Source organism: Danio rerio, chromosome 2, assembly GCF_049306965.1.
Source record: "Danio rerio strain Tuebingen ecotype United States chromosome 2, GRCz12tu, whole genome shotgun sequence".
Taxonomy (NCBI): Eukaryota; Metazoa; Chordata; class Actinopteri; order Cypriniformes; family Danionidae; genus Danio; species Danio rerio.
Window position 1 is genome coordinate 29,428,526 of NC_133177.1, and position 26,318 is coordinate 29,454,843.

General features: G+C 35.4%; 1 protein-coding gene across 1 annotated transcript in view; it reads left to right on the top strand.

Annotated features, from left to right (window-relative positions):
- Window positions 1-26,318, top strand: part of grin3ba (glutamate receptor, ionotropic, N-methyl-D-aspartate 3Ba) — a 97,538-nt gene that overhangs the window by 29,766 nt on the left and 41,454 nt on the right. The window contains exon 2 of the mRNA XM_021467383.3: window positions 12,807-13,444. Within this exon, the coding sequence (XP_021323058.1) occupies window positions 12,807-13,444 (638 nt within the window). The remainder of the gene's footprint in view (window positions 1-12,806; window positions 13,445-26,318) is intronic.

Genomic DNA, 26,318 nt, shown 5'->3' on the forward strand with positions numbered 1-26,318 from the left:
ATTAGTGAAGTCAACAAAATCTAGATTTATTTTTTTTCTGTTTTTTTTTCTTCTGGTGCTGTATTAGGAATACATTTAGAATCATCCCAGCAAACAATTTTGTGTTTAATAGACATCTAATAGACATCTAAATGTAGACAGCTTGACTAAAACCAGGCTAAACTTGAGCTGTCAGTGAAAATCTAAAGAAAAATCATTTAAAATAGCTCAAAACTAGACTAGTCATCAAATAGACAGATTAGACAGACTTTATATGTGTAACCATTTGTTTCTGTTCATTTGATGACTAGTCTAGTTATAGCCTACTCTTAGACGTCTATTAGATTTCCACTGACAGCCTAAATTTAGCCTTGTTTTAGCCAAGATGACTATGTTTAGACCTCCATTAGACATATTTTAGACATATTTTACAAAGGAAAAAAAATGCTTGCTGGGATATTTGTCAAATGCGTTTGCAAAAGTCTCAGGAAGTACCCTTTTAAATTCCTCCCCACTGCGTCCAAACATTTCTCATTTAAAAATAAGTCTGCCAATAAATGTCAAGCCAATTACTTTGTGACTTCAGATTGCTTGATATGACAAATGTTTTATTTTGCGGATAAGCAGTGGACTCTGATAATTTTATGCAATTAAATTGGGCACAGTATGAACCTAATTATACAGCGGCCATCAAAATTAGAGAACAACCTACAATTTTTCTAATTTCGAGGTCAATGCTTTGTCCTATTTGAAGTTATCCGAACAGGAGTAGAAGAGCACTTTATAGTTCACGAGTTGCATATATTTTGCATATATAAAAAACTTATTATGTATTTAAATACAAGGACTAGTGAGGTCTTTGATAGCTTATGGATGTCTGTGTGGGACTAGTGATGTATAATGAGAGACTAATGTTGTCTGTGTGTGACTAGTGATGGCTTGTGAGAGACCAGTAAAGTCTAGTGAGTTGGCATGGGATGATAACCGTTTTCAAATTATATCGCGGTTTTTGGAAATTTTTTTTTGTTATATCGTTCCTACAATTATTTTTAAAGACAACAGTATTTCCAGCTGAAAAAAGATCCAAAGATGCAATTTTAAATTTTAAAGAAATCTGTGTTTTTTTGAAGCCAACAAGACAGCAGAAGTCTGTTTAGTTATTTAGCCTAACATATTTAATGTTCCAAAATATTTTAAATGTTGCTTGAAATAAAATGGCCGTGTCCAAAATCGCTACTATTCAATTGGCACCTCATTTGAAATTACTACTCAACCGATAGAAAAGTGTGCTCTATACAGTATGTATGTAAGCAGTATTAATTATTTCGGACACTGCCATTGTGTTCAAAGCTAAAAAGGGTATTTTTAGTTTTTTACCCAGACATTTAAAAAGAATATATTTTGGAGCAGTATCACAATACCATGAAACTGTGATGTTTTTATCCAAGGCTATCATACCATTAGAACCTTATACCGGCCGTTACCTGTAGAATCATGAGACATCATATTTTCTATTACATTAAAACTATTATTTACTACAAAATATTTGTTTTCAGAAAATGCAAGAAAAGCACTTTTTAAAAATGTTATTTACAGGATATGCAAGAGTTTATTTAGAAAAGAAATTTATATTTATATTTATTTATTTATATTTAGAAAAGAAATTATTATTTTCTATTATTTTCTATTCATATTTTTATACAAAAAAACATTGAAAATAATTGATTTTGCTTCCAAAAATGCAAGTTATTTATTTTCACTTCAGAAAAAAAGAGACTGTTTGTTTAAGCAATTTGTGTTTTATTTTCAGTTGTTCATTTTTAATGTTCAATAAACCATCATAAAAAGTAGATAGTGTGTGTTTCCTTCAATTATTTTAAAATCAAGTAATGCACCCTTCATTCAAAAATCTCTTATTTGTAATATTTGAGCATATTTGCTGTACAAAATTTGTATGTGAACTATGAGGGCAATAAAATAATTGTTTATTAATCATAATCAAGTTAAAACGTTAAATTAATTAAGTTTTTGATTTTAGGCCAAATTGTCCAGCCCTCCCTGTGAGAGACTAGTAATGTCTTTGAGAGACCAGTAATGTCCTGTAAGAGACTAGTGATGTCCTGTGAGAGTGATGTCCTGCATATAGTACCAGCTAAAATATGCTCCGTTTCTTTTTATCATTTCAAGTTTAACCATGCCATTAAACAAACATCTCTCTGCTCCAACATAAATTATATATTGTACGCAGTGTACTGATGACAGAGCTCTGAGCAATCTTAATATAGCCCCACAAAAATACTTGGAAGTACATATCAAAATACTAGAAATAATTACAGTCTTAAAAATAGGTTTTAGATCATCAGATTTGTACATCATTTCAGACGTTTTACTGCTAATGCGGGGAGCAAATACCTTACCACAACAACAGCACCAAAAGCAATTTATGTCTGGTTACCCCTTTAGGTTTATTTAATAGAATAACAACCTAATTGTTACTAACAATTAAAACATTTTTAAAAATTAGAAAAATGTTTAATTACCACAGTAAAACTGAAATCTTATTTTTAATGAGTGACACTCTTTGCAGTGAGCTGGGAGAGAGCGCTTAATTACCAATCAAAATTAGACTGTCCTTAACTAAAACACTGCTATCTTAGCTTATTATTCAAGTGCTAGTACTAGTTCTAGTGCTGGTGATTTCAACACTTGATATTTGATGAATGCTTGCCATTTTACACTGCAGTTTACCACAGGCTGTGCAGTCTCTGCTGTTTTTTAAATGTTAGTCTGTGTACATGCAGATGCTTTAGTGTGACATTTTGCATGTTCTGTTTTTGATGTTGCATGTCAAGTTAAAAATAGTTTTCGCTTTTTAGAAACACGTCTTGACAGCTGAGTTCTGTTTCATTCTGTTTCGCTCCCTCAGGCTGTTTCAGAAAGCAAAACCCAAGGGGTTGAAGTTAGACTGGTAGTTAGGTCCTGTTAGCCCCTGCTGATACTTGTCATAGACCATCTGAATGGTTTTAAAACACCTCTCACTATTAATAGCCATTCAAATGTAGCCTTTTATTCTGAGGGAAAAATGGTAGTAGATACTTTGCCTGGGCACTAATAGTGTGAAATGGATTTTTCCCTATGTTTTTTTACTTATCTGCCTTTTCTAAATGTCATATCTCAGGATAATTATGCTGCGCCAATTTCTAAGAAACCCATCTGGTGGAAATGACCTAAAATCAATTTTTACCAGGCTTCCTTAAAGGGACAGGTTACTTAAATAGGAAAATCATGTCCTTTTTTTTGTGAAATATAATTAGCTTTTTTGAGATGTGTTTCAGTGTTTTCTTTTATAAGTATAAGGCAAGTCAGGGGTAACCAAAACTACATTTTTAAAGGGGTGGTCTAGGGTGTATTTTTAAAGCTTGGTTGTGTTCATGTGGTGCAAAGCATAATGTGGTCATGCTTCACTTGGCGAAGAAAAAAATCAGGTTATTTTTTATTATATTTTTCATATATCTTACTTTAATTATATACAGCTACTCAGCTAACATGAAAACAACTGTCATATTTTCTAGTTCCCCTAAAAGCTCACCCTCAAAAGGCTCTGATTGGTCAGCTAACATGATGTGATTTTGATTCGCGGATTGGCTCCATGTCACCAGGAAGCATCACACATCTACTAGTGCGGGCTTCGCCATTGCGTAAATATTGTCAGTCAGTGTATCTATGCCATATCAGTTTGAGCCTGAATCAGACAGAAAATGAAGGAGACACAGCTGAACCTCAAGGTTACTCTCTAAATTAAAATTGGACAAATGTCTTATATATATATGTTTGGGCTATAAGCATGTGTAAGTAATATAAAATGTTCACTTATCTTTTGAGAGTTTGTTATTTGAGATTTATAACGCAGGGAAATCGGCTGCATAGAGAGACACTGCAGCGCTGCTGAAGACTGTGGCTGTTTACGGTGGTTTGATGGATAAATATGAATTTGTAGCTAAATTGTCAACTGTGCCAAACAGTTTCCTGTTGTTTATATCCTGGTTGCTACAACATACCGTTAACGCTAGAAACTATGCATGTAATCAATTTCAACAAATAAAAATACTTATCGGTTGTGGCTCACAATCCACAGCTTCTGCTATTATAGTCGGAGCTGCTCCTTTGAGGAGTTTTAGCTGAATCCAGCACTAAACTGGGATAAATTCTGAAGCTGTCCTTTGACAAATGCTAGAGCTATATCTTATTTAAAATTCTCTGGAACATAATTAAAATTAGCTGGGGAACTAAATTAACTTTAAGCACCTCTGTCTTAGTGTCATTTTCTTTAGAAGCCTAAATACAAAAACAGAACAAGCTCTGTGGAAAAAGCGGCATTTGGACGGAATTTTAGCTTTCTCTGCTATAACATTACAGTGCCTCTGGCCACACCCCTTTGCTGTGCAGGGTGTGCGCGCATAACCTGAGGGGTTTAAGACTTAATTAACCCAGATGTACTTTTTGGAGTCCCCAAACTTCTAAGCTAGCTGAGCTAACTCTGTAAAAGCCAATGTCTCCCTTTGCATCAAACTTTGAGCATATTATATTCAGAGATGTTGTTTATGTTTACACAGCTACATTCCTGTTTTAGTATATTAATCAAGCAGTACAACTGTTTATTGCTGGAACACACAGCTGATATCAATTATCACAAAAATAGTCAATGATTATGAATCACACTCATGAATATCATTAATTGAAATACAACTAAATTGCATAAAAGGCTTTTAATGTGAAATATACATGAGTAATAAGGTTTACATTAATAAAAGACAGATGAAATAATGAAACCCCAAGAAATTTGGTTTAAGTATATACAACCTCAGAGACGTGTCATATTCAGGGACGTGTATATTCCTCTTCAAAGACTGGGGAGCCTGTTGCAGTCACATTGGAATACCAACACGTGTGTCAGAGAATACCGGGCGATGTGCGCTTATGCCATCGTTGAGCTTCCAATATTTCAGCAAGAAACCCTCACCTTTATAGTCAAAATTTGCGTGCTGGCCAAAGGTTGACCTGTTATGTAAAAGAGAAGAGTGAGCTGATCAGGCCAGCTCTCTCTCTTAACTAGGTGCACATTATTTCTGATTGCAAAGCACAAATTTGAGGTTTGTAAGGTCAGCAGGATTATCATAGAGTCAGTATTCTACCTTCTGAAATTTGAAGAAAATTAATCGTAAGGTCATGAGACCCTTCTCTGGTCAGTTGGTCCTGCTTAAGGGTTCATTGAGCGCAACAGGAGAAAAAAAAAAACATTTCCTACAATTACACGTGAACTAAATTTGATATTGTAGTGGACCACCCCTTTAAAGGGTTTTCTTTCACATGATTCTTACATGATTCTTGTAGTTATGAGATTGTCACAATTCTGATTAAAGAATCACAACTGTTCAGACCTGAATTTCTGTTCTTTTTTCACAAAAAAGTACATTATTGTGATTTTAATCTTGTAATTGTGAGAAAAGAAATCAAAATCCTGAGAAAAAAATGCCGAAGGTCAAAAGTTTGAAACAAGGTCATGAAGTTGAGAAAATAATGATACTAATCAAATTATTTTCCGACAACTCACTGAAAAGTCATTTACAGAAATATATAGTGAGTTGAATTTTTTTTTTTTTTTGGAATAGTTTCACTTATTAGGTAGACTTTTCTCATAGTATGAGAGAAATAAAATGCAGATGGTATATGACACCAACCATGATTACAAAATTAGGTACCTCACAAGCTCATCAACTATCGCACCAGAAATCATTGGGTGTTACAAGAGTTATGCCGTATGTTTCAGGAAGATAGACAGTAATTTCCAATTTCTCCGCTCAATTATGGTTTGTTTATGGATCAGGTGCTGTTTGCGCGTGAGAGTGACAGATAGATTCAGCACATCTGCCTCCACACCTGCACGATAATTTGATGGCCAAACTACTGTTTGTATTAGTCCACAAAACCTTGTGTTGTGCATTAGATATTAATGAAATGTTACTCTATAGCTTCCGGGCCATTTATGAGCTGTCAGTTCAAAAATGAATAGCAGCCATTTATTTCGGCCCGGCGTTGAGACGGATTGTAAAAATAGCTGGAAAGGTGTAAGAAAGTGGAAATGGAAATAGACATTTTCTGCTAAACTTCCGAGATGAAGAGAACAAATCAAACTGCTCATGCTGTTCGGATGCTGTCAACCTGAGGATCCATTTACACGCGAGAGGGGTAACGTCCCACCGAGCACAGGTATTGTTTGGAGCAGCAGCTGTTTTCTGATCGATTGAGCAATGAGTGGCCTCAAGGCTAAAGGTTGGCCTTCAAATAGAAGGTGGTTTGTTTGTTTGTTTATTTGTTTGCTATTCGCTCGGCATCACCTGGTAAATAAAAGATAAGCCTATCCCCTTTTGCTTTTCTTATCTATGCTCCCATATGTACACGGCGCAACCCCAGGACCCACTGAGTCCATTTTTATTTTTTGAAGCCTCTGTCTTTTGTTTCACCAGAGCAGAACTTCGACACCAAATGTTATCTTTCTTCTTCAAACTCATCCAGTTTGGCATCACCACATGGAGTCGTCAGTGCTTGTGCTAATTCATGTGCCCTAAGTAGCAGTGAAAGTCACAGGGATGTGTGTCAAAGCCGCTGGTGGTAATATTATTCCAGTCACACTGGTTTTAACTTTGCGTGGGGACTCCTCTTCAGCACCACGGCCGCTTGCTGCTCGCTCGCAGCCCCCCACCAGGTTCAAACAGGCGCTCTTCGCCTCAGAACACCCAAATATCCCATCCTTCACTCTCACGGCACATTGGCGCACGCCTCCCTGTCAGTCCACATCAAAACAGCAGAGTGTCTGTGTGGAGATGGCCAGGAGCCATTTCAGATGAGAGCTCTTCCTCGCTGTTTCAGTAAGTTTTTTTTTTCATTTGTGTGATTCACATGTTTCCTGGATTGCATCAAAATGAGTGTTGTTTGCCGTGTTTTTGAGTGTGAGGTCATCATAAGTTCAGAGTAATATTTTCCTCTATTTGCCTATAAGGCAGCTTTAGGAAATAGAAGTCACAGGAGATCTAACACTCTCCCCAGACTTCCCTCTTACTTATTCAAACGTATGGTCGTTAGGGAATACAATACGCATTTGCAGCCTTGAGATATCTTTATTTTATGGTTGTGGGGTTTGTTTTGTGTTTTGACGAGTTGGTGTGAAGCATTGGTGTCACAATACCAGAATTACTTTGATACAATATCAGGCTGAACTATCACAATATGGATACTAAGTACTTAAACTTTACAGAAAAGTAATTAAAGGTGCAGTAGATGATCTGCCAGGATGCTAGCATTAGCATAAAAGCTTGGAAATTTATGTCCCGCCCCTGTCGTCCAAAGCCACACTTCTTTAATTCATTAACGCCAAATGCTGAAGACGATAGACAACCTTATATAATACTAGACCAGTGGTTCTCAAACTGTAGTATGTGTACCACTAGTGGTACGCAGGCTTCCTTATAGTGGTATGCAGAGGAATCGCTAAATAATTGAAGTAAAAAAATGTAACACTTTTTACCCTTTGACGCATAAAATAACACCAATGTGATCAGTAAATTGGTTTTAATAAGCTAAACCTTTTATTTTCAATTTTCTTATGTTTGTTATGTATTCTATCTTTTGAAGGTAATGTCCTCCCCATATTTGTAATGGTTGTTAAGGGCATATCTTGTATTTTTATATCTCAGTGTTGACATGTATGGTTTAATGACTTGCTTTTCTGACACACAAAGCCTACTCTAACACGCTGTAAGCAGATTTAATTTCTAATTTAAATATCTAAATCATATATTTAAAATACAAGTTAATGTTTAGATTTCTAAGATACAAATAAGTCATATATAGATGTAACATCTATTTCAAAATTGTTTTAAATAGTTTACATATGAATATGATGACATATAGACTATATTTATGAGGTCCGAGAAACATTTTTCATGTTTTGATTTTTACTTTTTAAGAACATTGCTATTTTTAATTTACTTTTAGAAGCACATTTTAATTTGAACATTAAACATTTTTTTTAACCTGTAAGCACCTGTAGTGTTAATGTAGTGTTAATGTTCAAACTAATGTTTAAAGTGGCTGACAATAAAAAAAATTCATAATAATAGGAATCAATCTGCCTCATTTTTGAACTGTGCAGTGCTGTAGCTGCTTAATTAGGCCTGCCACCCTAGTATTTTGGTCATTATGGTGGTACATGGAGAGACACTTTTTTTTTTTTTTTTTTTTGAGGTGATACTTGGTGAAAATAGTTTGAGAACCTATGCAATAGATCACTCACCAGTTAGAAAACTCTATGGATACACACACTTTGTCCAGCATAGTTTTTGACAGGCCACCGGGTGCTGGAATTTTATTTCCCCAAAACTATCATTGGGGTGAGTTTGTTTTATATTCGCACATGCAGGCTTTCTCCTTAATAATATAATTTCAGAAAAGTATTATTTGCAAATTCTATATAGTGAAATCATACAATCAGTCAATGACTATAATATACAACATTGTTTAAAGTCAAGTTAATAGTGCTAATGCTGTTTTGAAGTCATACTACATGCTATTTCAAAGTAATGTTAGAGTAGGAGCGTGCCACAGGTTGTCAGTGTTCAAAAATGAACGAATGTGCGAATATAAACCAAACTTCACCTCAGTAAAGCTAGTAAGGCAGATGACACTACTTGCTTAAGTTTTGTTATTCAACTAAATTAAAATCAGATCAGAAGGAGTGTTAAAAACAGAAATATCCTGCCATCGTTTTATATTACACTTGCATAACAAGACAACGAGTGACTTACTTTTATTTTAAATTGTTCTTGTTGATCCTCGTACATCACTTGTTTTCATCTCTTTTTATACTTGAACAACTAAATGAATGCTTATGTCTATTTGACCGAATATATTTTAGAGTATTTTGTCAGTATTTAGCTGGACATTTTTTAGTGGCTGAAACATACTTCTGTGCATATAAACCCATTCATAAACAAGAACACAATCTACGTAAGCTTTGCATGGCTAAAATAGTTGTAAAACATACCTGTCTAAAAGTAATACTTTAGCCATGGGGTGATTCTTCTGATCGTAGTTTTGAACTGCATGACGTAATTTCCCTCCAGTGCGCAAAGGTAACTTTGCTATTCATTCATTAAGAAGCATTAAGAAATGTTTTTATTCAGCATTTTTGGCAATACCCCTTTCAAAAACCTTTTTATGGATACAAGGCCACGTTGGTCTTTCAGAAAGAAGTTTTTCAGGTTATTGCAGCGTTTGTCTGATGTCTCCCTATCAGCTGTAGGTGGCCATGCTTCATGTGCACATGAAAATGACGTGTCTATCTGCATAAAGAGGCTGCACAGAATTACACATTTAAATTTGTTGACAGTTTGAGATTTGTCAGCCTGAAAATTTTTAATTGGATGAACATTTTTTAGTCTTATGCCTTACCCAGAATATAAAAACACATATAAAGACATTTAGATCATTTACTTTAATCATTACTATAGGAATTTGAAGAAACTTTTAACCAGCACAACTATAATTGTTTCTTAAGACAATCACCTACTGCACTTTTAACTAACAAGCAACCCAACATTTAACTCATAAATGATTTTCTTGTTTATTTAAACAAATAAATCTTGGACTTTGACTTGTCCTGCACATGCACAAAAATAAAAAAACAAATAAATCACATGCCAGTTCAAAGGTCAGTGTCGTGAAAAACCAATCTATCATACAGCCTAGCCTACAGGTAAGTATATGGATTTTTGCAATATTGGCAAGTTGGCCGAAAGGGTCAAATGGAAAAGCATTCAACTGGAATAATGGTACTAAAAAGAGCTAAAATTGGTCATCACGTGTTGTCTGTGGCGGTTTCTGTTCACATGCTTCAGGTGTGTGTGTCATTCAGCACGATAACAGCATTGATTTCTTTTCTGAGGCTGTCATGCTTAATAACTCATTTTAATAGCATGCACGTCATGCGCTTTATTTACTTTGTTCATGCATGGTATGTTATGGGGCCTAACACTATCTGTAAAAGCAGTGCTGCGCTGAGTGGAAATATGTGCACACATGCTGCACTCTCAGAAATAAAGCGACAAAAGCTGTCACTGGGGTGACGCCTTTTCATTTGTGCTGAAGTGGGCTACTATATTGGTACCTTAAAAGTACAAGTTAATACCTAAAGCAGGGGTCTCAAACTCGCGGCCCGCGGGCCATTTGCGGCCCTCAGTGTAATATTTTGTGGCCCGCGCCGACCGCTGTACACTGACAGAATCAGCGGAGCGGGGAGAGAGAGCGCTCCCCGCTCCGCTGATTCTATCCGTACACAGCGGTCACTGGCATTCCCCGCCCGCCGTGTAAACAAAGGGGCGAGTATGCCGATGACGTCACCAGGCACCCCGCCCCTTTGTTGTTCCCGCCCCTACCTGCCACTTAGCTACCTATCTGCAGCCTGCCACCTACCTAGCTACAGCCTGCATCTTATATATATTATAGGTAGATACAGACTGGTACAGACTGATGTGACTGGAGTGTGGTGGGGGTGTTTTATTTATACTTCAAGAGTTCACACTTAGCTGATGATTAATTATAAGCTTGTTTGGCATGCTGTCCCGGGAGAGAGCCCTGAGCTCATGAGATCCTCGAGCCCAGGACTCCCTCCCGTTGCAAAGCGGGAGGGGAGTTTGAGCTCAGGTAGATCTCGGGAACTCCCCTGCTGTAGCAAGTGAATGCTCTTGAAACTAATTACTAACTAGGAGCGTGTCTATGTTGACAATTTGGCTTGTTCAATTGGCTTAATTGCATGTTTTTGGGTGGTGGGAGGAAACCGGGGAACCCGGGGGAAACCCACGTGAGCACGGGGAGAAGTGCAAAACTCCGCACAGAAATGTCTGCTAGTTTTGGTAGAGCCAGGAACCAGAGACATTCTTGCTGTGAGGCGACAGTGCTAGGCACTGGGCCACCGTGTCACCCGTCTAAGAAGGAGGCGTAGGGGAGGAAGGGGGGACTCTTCAAAACGAAGATAGCAATGGAATAAACCCCAGGGTATTTATAGTAGTTTAGGAGTCATCTGATTGGATAGTAGTGAATTGGTTAATGCGGGTCAGCTGCTAGCAATCAGAAGCACGTGATCCTCTCAAAATTTGTTTATACATAAACTTCACATATATACTCCTTTTTTTTTAGGTGAGGCGTGAGGGAATGGAAGTTTTGAGTGAGTTCCCCCAAGCCATACTGAGGGTCTCAACTGCTTCCGCTCTAAAGCCAAATGTGGTTCAGATTTGTGAGAAGAAGCGCTGTCAAGTCTCTGGCAGCAAGGAGTAGGCAAAAGATGCCATGTTCAGAAGAACTGTTCATAATCTTCACTCAATGTTATATTAATGTTCAGGACACTTCATGTTCAGAAGAAATAATTAAAACTGTTAATAATGACATTTGAGGACTTTTTTTTTTGCGAAATCCCTTATGCGGCCCAGCCTCACCCAGACTTTGCCTCCTGCGGCCCCCAGGTAAATTGAGTTTGAGACCCCTGACCTAAAGTATGGCTGGGCGATTTGGCCTAAAATTAAAATCTCGATAAATTGAATAATTTAACTTGAATATGATTAATGAATGATTATTTTATTTATTTATTTTTTTTTTTTTCCTTCATAGTTCACTGACAGGTTTTGAATGAAGTGTGCATTACTTGATTTCAAAATAATTGAAGGAAAATAATCGAAATATATTTTCTAAATAAAATAGCTCTTGTATGTACTGTAAATAATGTTTTAAATCGTGCATTTATTGCATCTTCGGTAACCAAATATTTTGATGTAAATAATCATTTTAATGTGATGGAAAATATACCGTCTGAAGGCATCTCTGGCGCAGCTTCCAATCATTGTCAATGTAGTGCAAAGTAAGGCTCAAGAATATGTCAGAAGTGGCTGCAAAGTGAAAACCAGTCTCAGCCTCACATGACTCCACATGTAGAGAAAATAATTTAAAAAACTGACCTGGAAAAACTACATTGATTATAGGTTCTGAATGTCCATGTCGATTACTTTTTCAATTAATTGCCCAGCCCTAACCTAAAGTGTACATATTAGTACATAAAGAGTACAAAAAAAATATATATATATATATATATATATATATATATATATATATATATATATATATATATATATATATATATATGACTACCCTTTTCATTTTCAAATGGTAAACAATCAATTATTTGTACTGATTGAAAACTGCAGGCGTAGTTGTACGTTATGTATTGACCTGGTTTATGTAGCCTGACCTTCTGACTTATGACAATAAGTCCAGACTCAATTGCAACCTTTAAGAAACACTGTGATGCTGTGTGATGTTTAAAAAACATTCACAGTCTATTTTGTTCAGCATTGAGTTTATAGGTGTGAAATTATAACATAGATTTTTCCTACAATAATAGTAAGGTATTTATGCTTCAATGTATACTTTACATTCTTGTGAAAACCCAACCGTGATAGGTTTTTATTGTGACAGCTGTATACACAAAGACATTCACCTTTAATATGAGGGGGTCTCCTGTCATGACAGCTTTGTTTCCATGCAGAAAATACATAATTGATGATGACTTTGTAACTCCAGAAGTGTTTCCATATGTATTTCCATATGCCTCATACTAGGACTGCACATTATTGAAAAGATTACGTTTCCTATCCCCTAAACCATAAAATTGTTCTCAGTTTTATTTTAAATAAATTGTATTTGTGCTTGTTTTCTGTTTTCAGAACCGCTTCCATTTGCAGATGATGACTCGAATGCCTCCTTCAGGGCTCTCGGACCTGCTTTTGGCTGTGTTGCTGAGGGGGGGCTGGCAGGGTGGAGCGGCAACTGTCTGTCCGGGAGGTGGGAATACTGGAATGCTGGAAGAGCTTCAACAGCGTGGTCACCTAGGTTTAGACGGAGCCCACTGGCACCTTTGGGAGACTCTCAATCTGTCCAGACTTGAGGAAAATATAAGCGAAGACAAGGTAATGGAGCTCCTATCGCAGCTCCTCAGCAGGACTCCTTCTGCTCCAGCGTCCTCCGTGGTGCTTTTCGGCTCCGACCCTGAATGTACAGCCACAGTGCTGCACTGTGCCCATCAGTTGAGTGGCACATTGCCCCCTATGCACTGGATCATGGGATACCCGCTTAGTCTGGATTCTCTACACTCTATTGGCTCCCCGCTTGGTCTTATGGCTTATGGGGAGGTCAATCGCAAACCCTTGAACTTCTACATTAGGGACACCCTGCAGCTCATTGGCAGAGCTGTATATGCTGCTACCATGGTGAGACCAGATTTGGCACTCATTCAAAACATGGTAAACTGTTTCGACAAGCCCAATAAACATGAGCTACCCTCCTCCGGACAGTACCTTGCCAGGTAAGCATGCATTTGAAACAAGGTTATAATAGTTTTGAATTTTTTATTAGTTTTAGTTTTAATTTCGTTTAGACTTTCTGTTTTCAAATTCAGGTTAGTTTTTAATTAGTCTTTAGAGGCAGATTTACTCGTTTTTATTAGTTTCTATATTAGTTTTATGTATATATTTTTAAAATAAGGGTATTTGTTAGGTGCAAGATTCAAAATCATCAGAATAAATATTATAAAATGATATTTTGTGACAATCACCCCATGTAACTTAAAATACCAAAAATATGTAGTCAGCAATCATAATTTCAGTCAGTTAAAACATCACCATGTTCTGAAAAGTTTCTTGCAGTTACGTTTTGCAACCCAACTGAAGCATGATTTACTTAATTAAACTTCAGTCCGGTTTTCTGTTATAAAATAAACTTACGTTTCGCCAGAATTGAAGCCCTCGCTGCAGTTGTTCAAGTTTAGTTCAGTCACAGCAGGCTGTCGTACTGTTTGTGTTCGGGTTACCATCTGCTGCATCACGCATTTGCAGTATTAGCAGTTCACCGCTTCTCAAATAACTGAATAACTCAGTATATATTGGTTTGTTTTGAGTCACAGGGGGGTATTAGGCATGTTAAAAAGTTAGTAGTTTGTGGATAAGAGTGCTTACTGAAGATGCAAATCGTTTCAAATGATTTAGTTTGATTTGTTGAACTAGTTTAACCAGTTCACCTAGAAGATCCAGTTAAAAAAATTATTCGTTCGTGATTGAAATCAATAATGCTGAAATAAAACCCATTATTGAGTTGATAAATCAATCATTTTAAGTCTCTGTATTTAATGCTGTCACTGTGCTGCTATCATGTCCACTCATTGTTTTTGTTGCGGCAGCAACAGCAAGGTTTAACTGGAGGTAAACTGGCTTGATTTGGCCAATAGCATCAGGATTACAAACTCTTGAGGTGCCGTACGGCTGAAACTCCTGGCAATGTGAAGTAAATAGATTTACTTCTAAAAGGCTTACAGTTTGTTTACAGTATGTAGTAAATAGCCTACATTTACCAATAGGAAAACAAATTACATCTTTGCTATAATTTTAGTTACACAATAGTTTCATTCATTCATTCATTCATTCATTTTCTTGGCGGCTTAGTCCCTTTATTAATCCGGAGTCGCCACAGCAGAATGAACCGCCAACTTATCCAGCAAGTTTTTACGCAGCGGATGCCCTTCCAGCCGCAACCCATCTCTGGGAAACAATAGTTTCAGTTACTTCTATTTTATTTTTAAAACCCTCGTTTTTATTTTTATTTCAGTTAACAAAAATGATTTTAGGGCATCACGGTGGTGCAGTGAATAGCATGAAGGTCACAAGCAAGAAGGTCGCTGGTTCGAGCCTCGGTTGGGTCAGTTGGCATTTTTGTGTGGAGTTTGCATGTTCTCCCCGTGTTCACGTGGGTTTCCTCTGGGTGCACCGGTTTCCCCCACGAGTCAAAGAACATTTGGTATAGGTGAATTGGGTAACCTAAATTGTCCATAGTGTATGTGTGTGAATGAGTGTGTATTGATGTTTCCTAGAGATGGGTTGCAGCTGGAAGGGCATCCACAGCATAAAACGTGCTGGATAATTTGGCGGTTTATTCCGATGCGGCGACCGCAGAGTAATAAAGGGACTAAACTAAAAAGAAAATAATTAAATGAATGAAACATGAATTTAAATTTTTGTTTTCTTTTTTTGTTCGTTTTCGTTAACTATAATAACCTTGATGTGAAGCATCTTCAGCTAAGGAAAATTTTAATTATTTAATAAAGTTTCATATTTCAAAGTATCTAACAGATTTTTAAAGCAGAGCAGAAATGCACATTTTGTGACTTGAATTTACGAAGGCTTCCAGTGGCACCTGAAAGCTTGAAATGTTGCATTCATAGGCAGTCAATGGAGGTATAAAAGAAAAATGTCATGCCTGAATATACTGTATACTCAAGGTGCTTTTAATCTTTCAAGATTTAGGGGTTCAAGATGCCAACCCTCAGATAGATCCTAATTTTGCAAGAAATTCTATCCTAAAATGTAAAAGGCACCGGCATTTTTTCTTGTTTAAAGACCCAAAGATCTTTTTAAATGAACCGAAGGTTTTCCAGATACAAAGAAAATAGCTTACCTTTACATAAAAGTAGAAAAGCGGTTCATAAATAAACCAAAACATAAGGTAACAAGCCTTTTTTTTCCAAGAAGTACTATACGGTAAATGTGGCCTATTAGTCATAATTTGACATAAACAATAGTGATAGTGTTTAGCTATGCTGCATTGCCGCTGTTTGTCACATTATAATAGGCTACCTTTTGCACAGGTATCACCCATTTGCAATGTTTCACATTTCTTAATAGTGTGCTGCTTTCATGTGATGCGTGGCAAATATGACCCCATGCCCTTAATGCTTGGTTATCCATGATAAAACTGGAGATTTTATGCACCATTAGCAAAAGAAATCCATGGTCTTATTTATGCCTTAAAGGACCAAGTGTCATAGGTTAAAAACGAAGACTAAAGAGAATATGTTTTGCAAAGGTTTACCCCATTTTCAATGTTTCACACATCGTCTAAACAGTGCAATTATCAAGTGACGTGTGGCTGAAGCCATGACCTTCAAGCCCAGTTACTCACAATAATACCGGAGATTGTGCCAGTATAGGATTTGATCTCGAAGACTGTAGTTTCACAGCTCACACAAAAACATTGCCATACTAAGGCATACATTTTGCAAAAGTATGCTTTATTTACTATCATGACTAATCTGGAATCAGAAAAATAATTCACAGAAAAACTTGTAGATTGTGTTAGAAAAAGCATTAGCGAAAAAACCTCTATGGTTTTATATATTGAAATTTATGTGTCCTAAATAGTCAACTGTCACAGGTTATACTATGCAAACTAAAAATTAAAGCGCTCATTTTACACCTCATTTATCAATGCTTCACATTTCTGATTAATGTGGAATCTGCATGTGACACGTGTGTGGCTTGTGGAGCCCTTGCCTTCGAGCCTAATTATCTAAAGGGGATATGAAAATTGTGTTGGAATTAGACATTAGCGTAGGAAAAAACTATCCACAGCCTTATTTATTGAAATTTATGTGTCTTAAAGAGTAAAATATCATAGGTCACTCTATTGTATGCTGCTTATGCAAACTGAAAATTTAAGCACTGTCACGAGGCATCAATTTAAGAATGTAGTATGTAGACTGCATAATGTGAAATCAGTTGTAGCAAAATGTCACTGCTAATGGTTTTAAAACATACTCTTATAGTTTTTTAGATATTTTTGTTCATATTATGAATATATATCTAGTAATTTTCAATACAGTAAGTTAATAAAATACATTTTCAGTGTTGTATTGTACTGGTTAAGTGTTGTTAGTATCTAGCTTAACCTTGTACTCTGGAACAAAACAGTACCAAGGGTTCTTCAGCCTGTAACAATGGCAGAAGCATTTTTAGGTGTAAAACAGAACACTTCATAATGTTCCATAAACAACCATGCTTTGTCTTGTAGATCTTTAAATGAGTGACCTATTGTTATAACAGTATTTAATTATTTGAACTGATAACAACAGTTATTAGCTGAATACATTATTAATAACACTGAACATGAGTATATACATAAAGTAAAATAGAAATAGGTGTTTTTGTGACATGTCCTCACAAGCTGCTTTGATGGCTTTTGGTCTATTGTTATATTTGTATTTTGGTGTAATTGAGCCTCCGTTGGGTCATTTGGGGTTTCTGTGTGGAGTTTGCATGCTCTGGTTTCCCCCCCAGTCCAAAAACATGCATTACAGGTAAAGTAAATTAAAAAAAAAGGTAAATTGGACCTTGTGTATGTGTGTGAATAAGTGTGTATAGATGTTTTCCAGAGATGGGTTGCTGCTTGAAGGGCACCCGCTCTGTAAAACATGTGCTGGATAAGTTGACGGTTCATTCCACTGTGGCGACCCCTGATTAATAAAGTGACTAAGCCGAAAAGAAACTGTATTAGGTTTAAAGTTACCATTTCTGTCTGAAAAATATCCAGTGACTACTCATATGCATAGCTTTTGTCATTTTTGGGACTGGTTGTGTTTTTGCCAACAACAAAGTAATAATAAAGACAAATAAATCACATAAGTAAATAAAAATAGGTCACACCATACCTTTTAAACTTAATAGTTTCCAATTTAATGTGTAGACAAGACAATTTAAGGAAATCATTTATCTGTTGAAAGAGTGTTGACGGGTTTAAACTGTCATCAGCATCTTAAATCCTCCAAAAGTAGGGTTGCACAATGATGGAAAAATATGACATTGCGATACTTTGGTCTTCTGCAATATATATTGTTATATGGGGCAGCACGTTGGCACAGAGGGTAGTGGACAGCAAGAAGGTCGCTGGTTCGAGCCTCGGCTAGGTCAATCAGTGTTTCTGTGTGGAGTTTGCATGTTCTCCCCGCGTTGGTGTGGGTTTCCTCTGGGTACTCCTGTTTCTTTCACAAGTCCAAAGACGTGCGGTATTGATTAAGCTAAAATAGTCCGTAGTTAATGTGTGTGAATAAGGGTGTATAGATGTTTCCCAGTGATGGGTTGCAGTTGGAAGGGCTTCCCCTGCGTAGAGCATATGCTGAATAAGTTGGCGGTTTATTTCACTGTGGCGATGCCTGATTAATAAAGGGACTAAGCCGAAAAGAAAATGAATGAATGAATAAATGATAATGCTACAGTATATGAATACAGTTTCACCAGATGACTTGAATAGCTCAAATTGGAAAATCATTATTAAATCATTCATAAAATTTAATAAACAAGTTGCAAGCATAAGTAAATACGATCGAGCAAAGATAAAAGTGAAATAAAAATTGTGCTTTACGGTTTTCTGAAGAGTCGAACTGTAATCACGTACAGAAACATAATAATCAAATGCAATAGAAAGTGTAAAATAACATTATGTTTAGCCTTTATTGTATGAATTCAGTGAAGTTAATTAATTATTAAAAATATTTATTAATAATTATTAGAAAATTTGAAATGCCTTAAAACACATGCAAATAATACACTTTTCATCTGTTATGGTTAAATTCTTCAGTGACTCAACTTCACTGTGGTGCTTATCAACTATAATCATAACTCAACAGAGCATATGCTGCGATGTGACTACTGTGGATGCAGCCCCACTCAAGTGTTGATTTTTTAGATTAAAAAACACATACATTCATAAAATTAAAATTATTATCTTTGCATTAAATGACAAAAAATAATTGCATCAAAAAAATAAATATTTAATGAATATGCGAGGTGTTTCTAATGGAGCATCTATGGGCAGGACAATAATTTTTTCTTCTGCCCGCTGTCTCGCATCTTTTTTGCTTTTTTTAATTTGTGAAAGTAATATTATGAAGCGCTTTGTGTGTGTGTGTGTGTGTGTGTGCGTGCGTACATACGTGCGTGCGTGTGTGTGTGTGTGTGTGTGTGTGTTTGCGTGTGTGTGTGTGTGTGTGTGTGTGCAATTTTTAAAGTAAAGTATATATCTGGCACTCCATTCAACATCTATTTTCTGTTTTGTATCTATTTTGTTTCTTGTATCTACTTGTGTTCAGTTTACAGAACTACGTATAACAAAACGCTATACCGAGCTCCAGAAAATCAGTAGTGAAGTGTTTTGACAGTTACAGATTTAAATACAAAAAGGCAGGAAATAAGAACTCTAAACTTACACCGAGAACCATTTCTGCATAATTAAAAGGGTTCTTCAGGATAATGTGTTTCTAAATAGAGCTGTTGCTATGCTATGTGTAGAAAAAATATGATTACTGTAACTCATTCAACTGGAGCTGCAAAGTAACTCCCCCAACACTGGTGTCTATCTTGTCAGTATTTTAAAATCAGATTTTAATTAAGATATACGTAATCAGGAATTCATTTGTTATCTGATCACGCAGTGCAGTCATTTCAAGCCCTTAATTCACCTTTAGTCATTAGTGTGCGTAGACATATTAAGCATGTTTTACATTAAGGGAATTATCAGGTAGTAAATACTCTCCAAGGAAATTGGCTGAATTAGTATTCCAGCCGCCAGTATTAAGTTACTGGAATATTCTGTCTCGACCGCAGTATGGTCTCAAGCCTTAAAGTTATTTTCCTGATGGAGCCACCGGAGACTTTAAAATGCAATTAACTGACTTGGGGGGCATTTTCAATACATTTATACCTCCTTAATCAAAACCACATCCCGGTGTGCATTAACATAAACTGTCAAGTTAGCAGTTGCACAATGATGCATTCTCAGCATTATGGAAGCCACTTTCTGACACTGCTGTGTCCTCTCATGACTCGCTGGCCTTTATAAACAGGACAAAAACCTTTCTGCATTCAGGTCATCTTCAGTGCAGGTGTCCAGTTTAACGTCAAAAGCTTGCACAGCCTCCTGTCCACTGACTTTCAGCTTGATGCTTTGTTATCATTGTATTAGTGGAGGAGGCTCTGGGAGTCATGTCTATTAGTATCGCAGCTACAGTGACTGTTGTCTATAGATCTTGACAGACCAAAATTGATATTTTCTTAAAGGAATAGTTCACACAAAAATGAAAAATTACTCATTATTTACTCTTCCTCAAATGGTTTTAAAACTTGATGAGATAATTTTTTTGAACACAAAAGAATATTTTTTGAAGAATTGACCACTGAGATGGTTACATTTTTTCTTGTGTCTCTAACAAGAAAAAACTCGTAAAGGTTTGTAACAAGTAAAGGGTAAATTATCCTTTTAGCAGGGTTTCCGCAGGATCATAAAAAGTCTTAAAATGTCTTAAATCTGAAAATCCTAATTTTAGGCCTTAAAGTCTTAAATTTACTGAAATATTGTGTTGTAAGTCTTAAATCTTTTTTAAACAGGTCTTAATTTTTCTTTGTTCATGCATTGCTACCCAATCTGGCCAAAACCCATACAATCACCAACAATCCATCTCAATTAAACTTTAAACTTTTTATTTAAAAGGGTATTTTTTTACCTATTTATTATAATGTTTTAATTATTTTCCTTAAAGTGCTCCATTTATTGACTGCTAAGGACACTGCCCGGGACAGATCCTTGTGTCTAGATTTAGTTTATTATAGTTTTTCTAACTTTTAAAACATTTGTTCATTTTTTTTTAGAAGGTTTATGTTGGAAAAAAATGAATGGATACAACTAGAGGATGTTTGTTCTTACACAATAATAAAAATATTTTAGCAAAGAAAAATCTCAAATATTTTAACTTTTGATAATTTATTTAATTTTATTATTAAATGAATTCAATTATAATAATTCTTTTAATAGGGCAAAGAAAAATCCATTCCATCTGAACCATTTGTGTTTAGCCCTTTATGAGACAAATATTTAATTCATAATGGTCTTAAAAATGTCTTTTAGTCCTAAAGTTAACTTGGTGACTCCTGCAGAAACCCTGCTTTAAGTATAGTATTTTTATTTTTAAATGAGTTTTTACAAGAAAAAGTTGACATTTCCTTAATTAAAGTTAAGTAAACGCATCTCTAATGTTACAAAAGACTTTATTTGAAATAATAAATGTTAGTTTTTCATCATAGTATCCTAAAAAAAACATTTTTAATAATAATAATAATAATAATAATAATAATAATAATAATAATGTTTCCCAGTACTGAGTTGCAGCTGGAAGGGCATCCGCTGTGTAAAACATATGCTGGTTAAGTTAGCTTTTCATTCCGTTGTGGTGACCCCAGATTAATAAAGGGACTAAGCCGAAAAAGAAAATGAATAAATAATAATAATATTTCCCAGTGATGGGTTGCAGCTGGAAGGGCATCTGCTGTGAAAAACGTATACCAGATAAGTCAGAAATTTCCGCTGTGGCGAACACTGATTATTAATGAGACTAAGCTAAAAAGGAAATTAATAATAATAATAATAATAATAATAATAATAATAATAATAATAATAATAATAATAATAATAATAATTATTATTATTATTATTATTATTATTATTATTATTATTATTATTATTATTATTATTATTATTATAATTCCCAGTACTGGGTTGCAGCTGGAAGAGCATCTGCTGTGTAAAGCTTATTCTGGATAATTTGTCAGATCTTTCCGCTGTGGCGACTGCTGATTAATGAAGGGACTAAGCTGAAAAGAAAATGAATAATGATAATAATATTTCCCAGTACTGTGTTGCAACTGGAAGGGCATCCAATGCGTAAAAATATACTGGTTATGTTGGTTGTTCAATCTGCTGTGGTGACCCATGATTAATAAAGAAACTAAGCCGAAACAAAAATGATTAATAATAATAATAATAATAATTCCCAGTACTGGGTTGCAGCTGGAAGGGCATCTGTTGTGTAAAACATGTGCTGGATAAGTTGGTAGATCTATCCACTGTGGCGACCGCTGATTAATAAAGGGACTAAGCCAAAAAAAATAACATAAAATAATATTAATGTTAATAATAAAAATGCTAATAATATTTCCCAGTACCAGGTTGCAACTGAAAGGGCATCCACTGCGTAAAAATATACTTAAGTTGGCGGTTCATTCTGCTGTGGCGACCCCTGATTAATAAAGAGACTAAGCTGAAAAGAAAATGAATAAATTAATAATAATAATAGTAATAATTCCCAGTATTGGGTTGCAGCTGGAAAAGCTCCTGCTGCATAAAACATATGCTGGATAAGCAACCCCTGATGAATAAACAGACTAAGCCGAAGGAAAATTAATGAATTAATAATAATATTCATAATAATATATAAATATAAAGCAGAACAGAATTTTTTTAAATCATTGATCATAATAAAAACCCTTTTTAATGATTGAACGGCAGTAATAATTGATCATACCAGTGCAGCACATTAATATGATTTCTGCAGGATCGTTTGATGCTGAAAATTCATCTTTGAATTACAGAAGTGTGTAATATATTGCTGTGAGTGAACGTAAAATGTCTGCAAAGTTTCAAAGATCAAAAGGTATAAAACATTGACTTATTATAGATAAGTAGGGTATTTATAACTGGAAAACAAACTGTAGGGTTTTGCTTGGAGTGTGATCAAGTTCCCTGTTCACAGTATACAGGAGAACTCTTATCACCGAAGGGCGGAGGAAGTCCACAAATGAGATTTTTTTATATATATGTGGTAAAAAAAAAAAAAAAGAGCAAGAGCACCTTCAGATGTAAGATTAAAGTGCCGCTGTTATATGAGTCTTGCTCAGATAACTAAACTTTTTTTTTTTTTAAATGAAAAAAAGTGAGATAGTGGACCCCTGAGATTTTCAACTGGATTGAACGCAGTGATGTAATCTTTAATATTCACCGCACAGTGTGCGAATCCCCCCCCCCAACCACCCTCACACTAAGAAATGTATTTGCTCTGAAAAATGAGTGTGTAGCGCAGAAGCACAGGCACTAGATCCAAACACATTCCCTCCGAGAATCCTAAAACAGCACAACACACTGGGATTATTGGTTCTGCGAGGTGCTAAAGCTTTCAGAAACTTTCATAATAGACACAGCAATTGAAATCTCAGTATATGGAAATCATCTCTTGCGATCGCTAACACATCATCCCCATGTCTTTGAACTTCTGCTTTCACACTAGATCAAATGTTCTCAATGGGTCAAACTCAGGGCTATCAGGAGAAATTAATGGCCCAGGCAATCAGCTTTTTTCCCCTTTTATTTTCTCTGTTCTGCTCCGTTTTAATGGAAGTGTGCGGTTATGGTCACACAGAGTGCATATCATTTATGGTCTCATTTAGCCACACATCACAAGCCTCTTTCGCCAGGGATTTTTCATCTGACCCAGACATCGCCCGGCAGCCCTTTGACTACTATTCCTCCCCGTCTGATTTATAGAGGAAAATTGATCACCGAGCTAATTCATGGCATATATTCTACCATAAAAGCAGTGTAGCTAAGTCTGTGTAAGGAATCATAATGACGCGATCTGTGCTGAAGACCATAATCTCTGCACGGAGGATTACTTACCTTCATATAAACCGTGCTCTGTTTATTTATTTGTTTGTTTAGTACTCTCCAATGGATGCGCGCTAACAGCAGTAATATGGTGGCAGCTCGGCGGTTAAATACATGGTCTGTCAGAGGTCATATATTGGTTCAAAGATTTAGTGTGATTCGGGCTGCTCAGGTCATAATCCTGCCCTTCTGTCCTTATACCTTTGAAGAAAGCCTTGAACTTATGTGTGCTTCAAGAGTGATTTATATTTCCTTCTGTTCTTGTTCTTTTCACCTGCTGCGGAAAAAAAAAATATTATTTAAGATTTCCAATTGATGGTTTTAAAAGGAAAATCATTGTGCCAATCAGGTGCCCTTGATTAAGAAATAATTATTTTAAATCTTTGCAGACACATTCGCTCCTCATTTTATTTTATTTTTCAAAGGGCACTTTGACAGTTGTGGCACTTCTTTTTTTTTGCAGCAGGGAGGCATGATTGCCTAGACATGTAATTTTCATTTAGTATGCGAGGAGACCTGGGTTCAAATCCTTTTTTCATGCACACACACACACACACACACACACACACACACACACACACACACACACACACACACACACACACACACATATATTGCTGAAACATTAAGAGCATTCATCTGTACTAATGTAAAGTTGTTTTGCATTGTTACATTTACAAATAATAAAACATAAAGATACAAAGTAACCTTATATACAGTATAGTAGGTCTAACAGTGATCTTCATATTTTGTCTTTTGTTGTTTAAAAAAAAGTGACATATTATGCTGTTATTACAATATAAGCCTCAAGTTTTCCTAGAATCTAGGAATTTTCAGATCATAAACACACACAAAAATAACATTTGCTTTGTTGCTTATTGAAAATGAGCTCAAACAACACAATTCTTGAGTTTATTTAGGAGGGACAACTTAATTGTATTTTGTTCAATCCACTAAAATGTGTAAAAGCAAATGAGTTAACTTAATTCCTTCATGTTGTCCCAACACAATTTGATTACGTGGAAGCCACAGTCATTTATTATACCATGCTGTAGATGCATATTTGATGGCTGTTTTTATTTCTTTGTTTGTTGGTTTGTTTTTGTTGAATAAAAACTATGAGTCTCAGCCACTTAGCATGCGTACACTTCAGTGTTGGGTGTAATAAGTAAAACATATCTAATTACTGTAATTAAATTACTTTTTACATTGAGAAGGTAAAGGATTACCTTTTGATTTTTAAGTAATTTAATTAGCTTCTTAGAATGTATTTACGTTTAATACTCTAAATACATTTAACAGTTCTGTGTAAGTCAGTATTTTTTTGTGTTGCAAATATATTTTGCAGAATAATTATATTTTTCAGCTAAAGACAAATCAAACCTGCTTAAAATAAACTGACTTCAGTCATAAATATATTTGAGAGACATATATTTGATGAGAGTGATAAAAGGCTTATAGTGTTATGCAGAAAGCCTTATAGAGATGATTTGGCCGTGTTTATGCAAATGAAAAGCCATGTGCATGCAACAGCTCATTTAGATTTCTCCAAATTCACTTACATTCAAATCATCTTAAAGGGAAAGTTCACCCAAAAATGAGAATTCTGACTCAATTTACTCTCTTTTCACTTTTGTTTCAAACCTGTTTGAGATTCTTTCTTCTGTTAAACACAAAAGAAAACATTTTGAAGAAAGCTGGAAACCTGTATAATATTTGTTGTTACTACTGTGGATGTCAATGTTTTCAGTTTTTTCCAATATATTTTTTAATGTGTTCATCAGAAAAAATGGATCGCATAAAGATTTATAATAACTTGAGGGTGCATGCATTATGAATCAATTTTCATTTTGGGTTGAACTATCACTTTGAGAAGAAAACGTGTGTCTCTTTAAATGCAAATGATCTGCTTCTTTTAGCCGCTTTACAGTACGTAAGAAGCCAGGTTTTTAATAGCTTGCTTGGAGAATAATAGAGAATAAACGCAGTGAATAAATGAATTTTACCCAAATATAAAATAGTAATAATAAATGTTAATTTATTAAAATATGACTGTTAAAGTACCTATTTATATGTTTTTAATTAAGCAAGCTCATTGCATTTAAATGCTCATATTGTTGCTTCATGGATTTTGTGTTCCATTTTTTTGGAACAGAGAATAATGGATTTAAACCTTGAAACCTTTTGTTCACTTTTATAAGAACATTTTGTAAATCATAGGCAATTTTTAGCCATCATTCAGCATAACATGACTTTCCAATGAGATGTAGATTGGTGAGCGCATGCTGGGATTCTGTTCCTGTTCAAGCACACGATTGACTGAGCAAATGGCATTTTCATAAGGCCTACATTTAAGTACTTGGTTAGCCTTGTGATCACAATTATCACAATCAGTTTTACATGAATCACAGACATTTATTTTGCAATCAATTTGAAGATTTTTTTTAATTCAAATGTCCATTTTGTATCACTGATAATATTTTACCAACAGTTACAGTGTGTTCTAAACCTGTAAAGGCTGACATGTGAAATAACAGTCAGGAAAGCCATCTTTTACAAAAATAGAACAGTCTGTTAAACATAAAAAATGCAAATAAATATTGATGTTTATTATTTTAAAAACACAAGATTTTAGTAAAGGAATGGCCAAACTTGGCCCTGGAGGGCTGTTGTCCTGCAGAGGTTTGCTTCAACACTAATCAAACACACCTGAACATGCTAATCAGTGTCTTCAAGGTCACTAGAAATCTGTAGGCAGGTGTGTTTGATTAGGGCTAGAGCTAAACTCTGCAGGACACTGGCCCTCCATTCCTGCTTTAATGGCTGGAATAACATCACCATTTTTGTATAAAATCATTTTTTTTTTT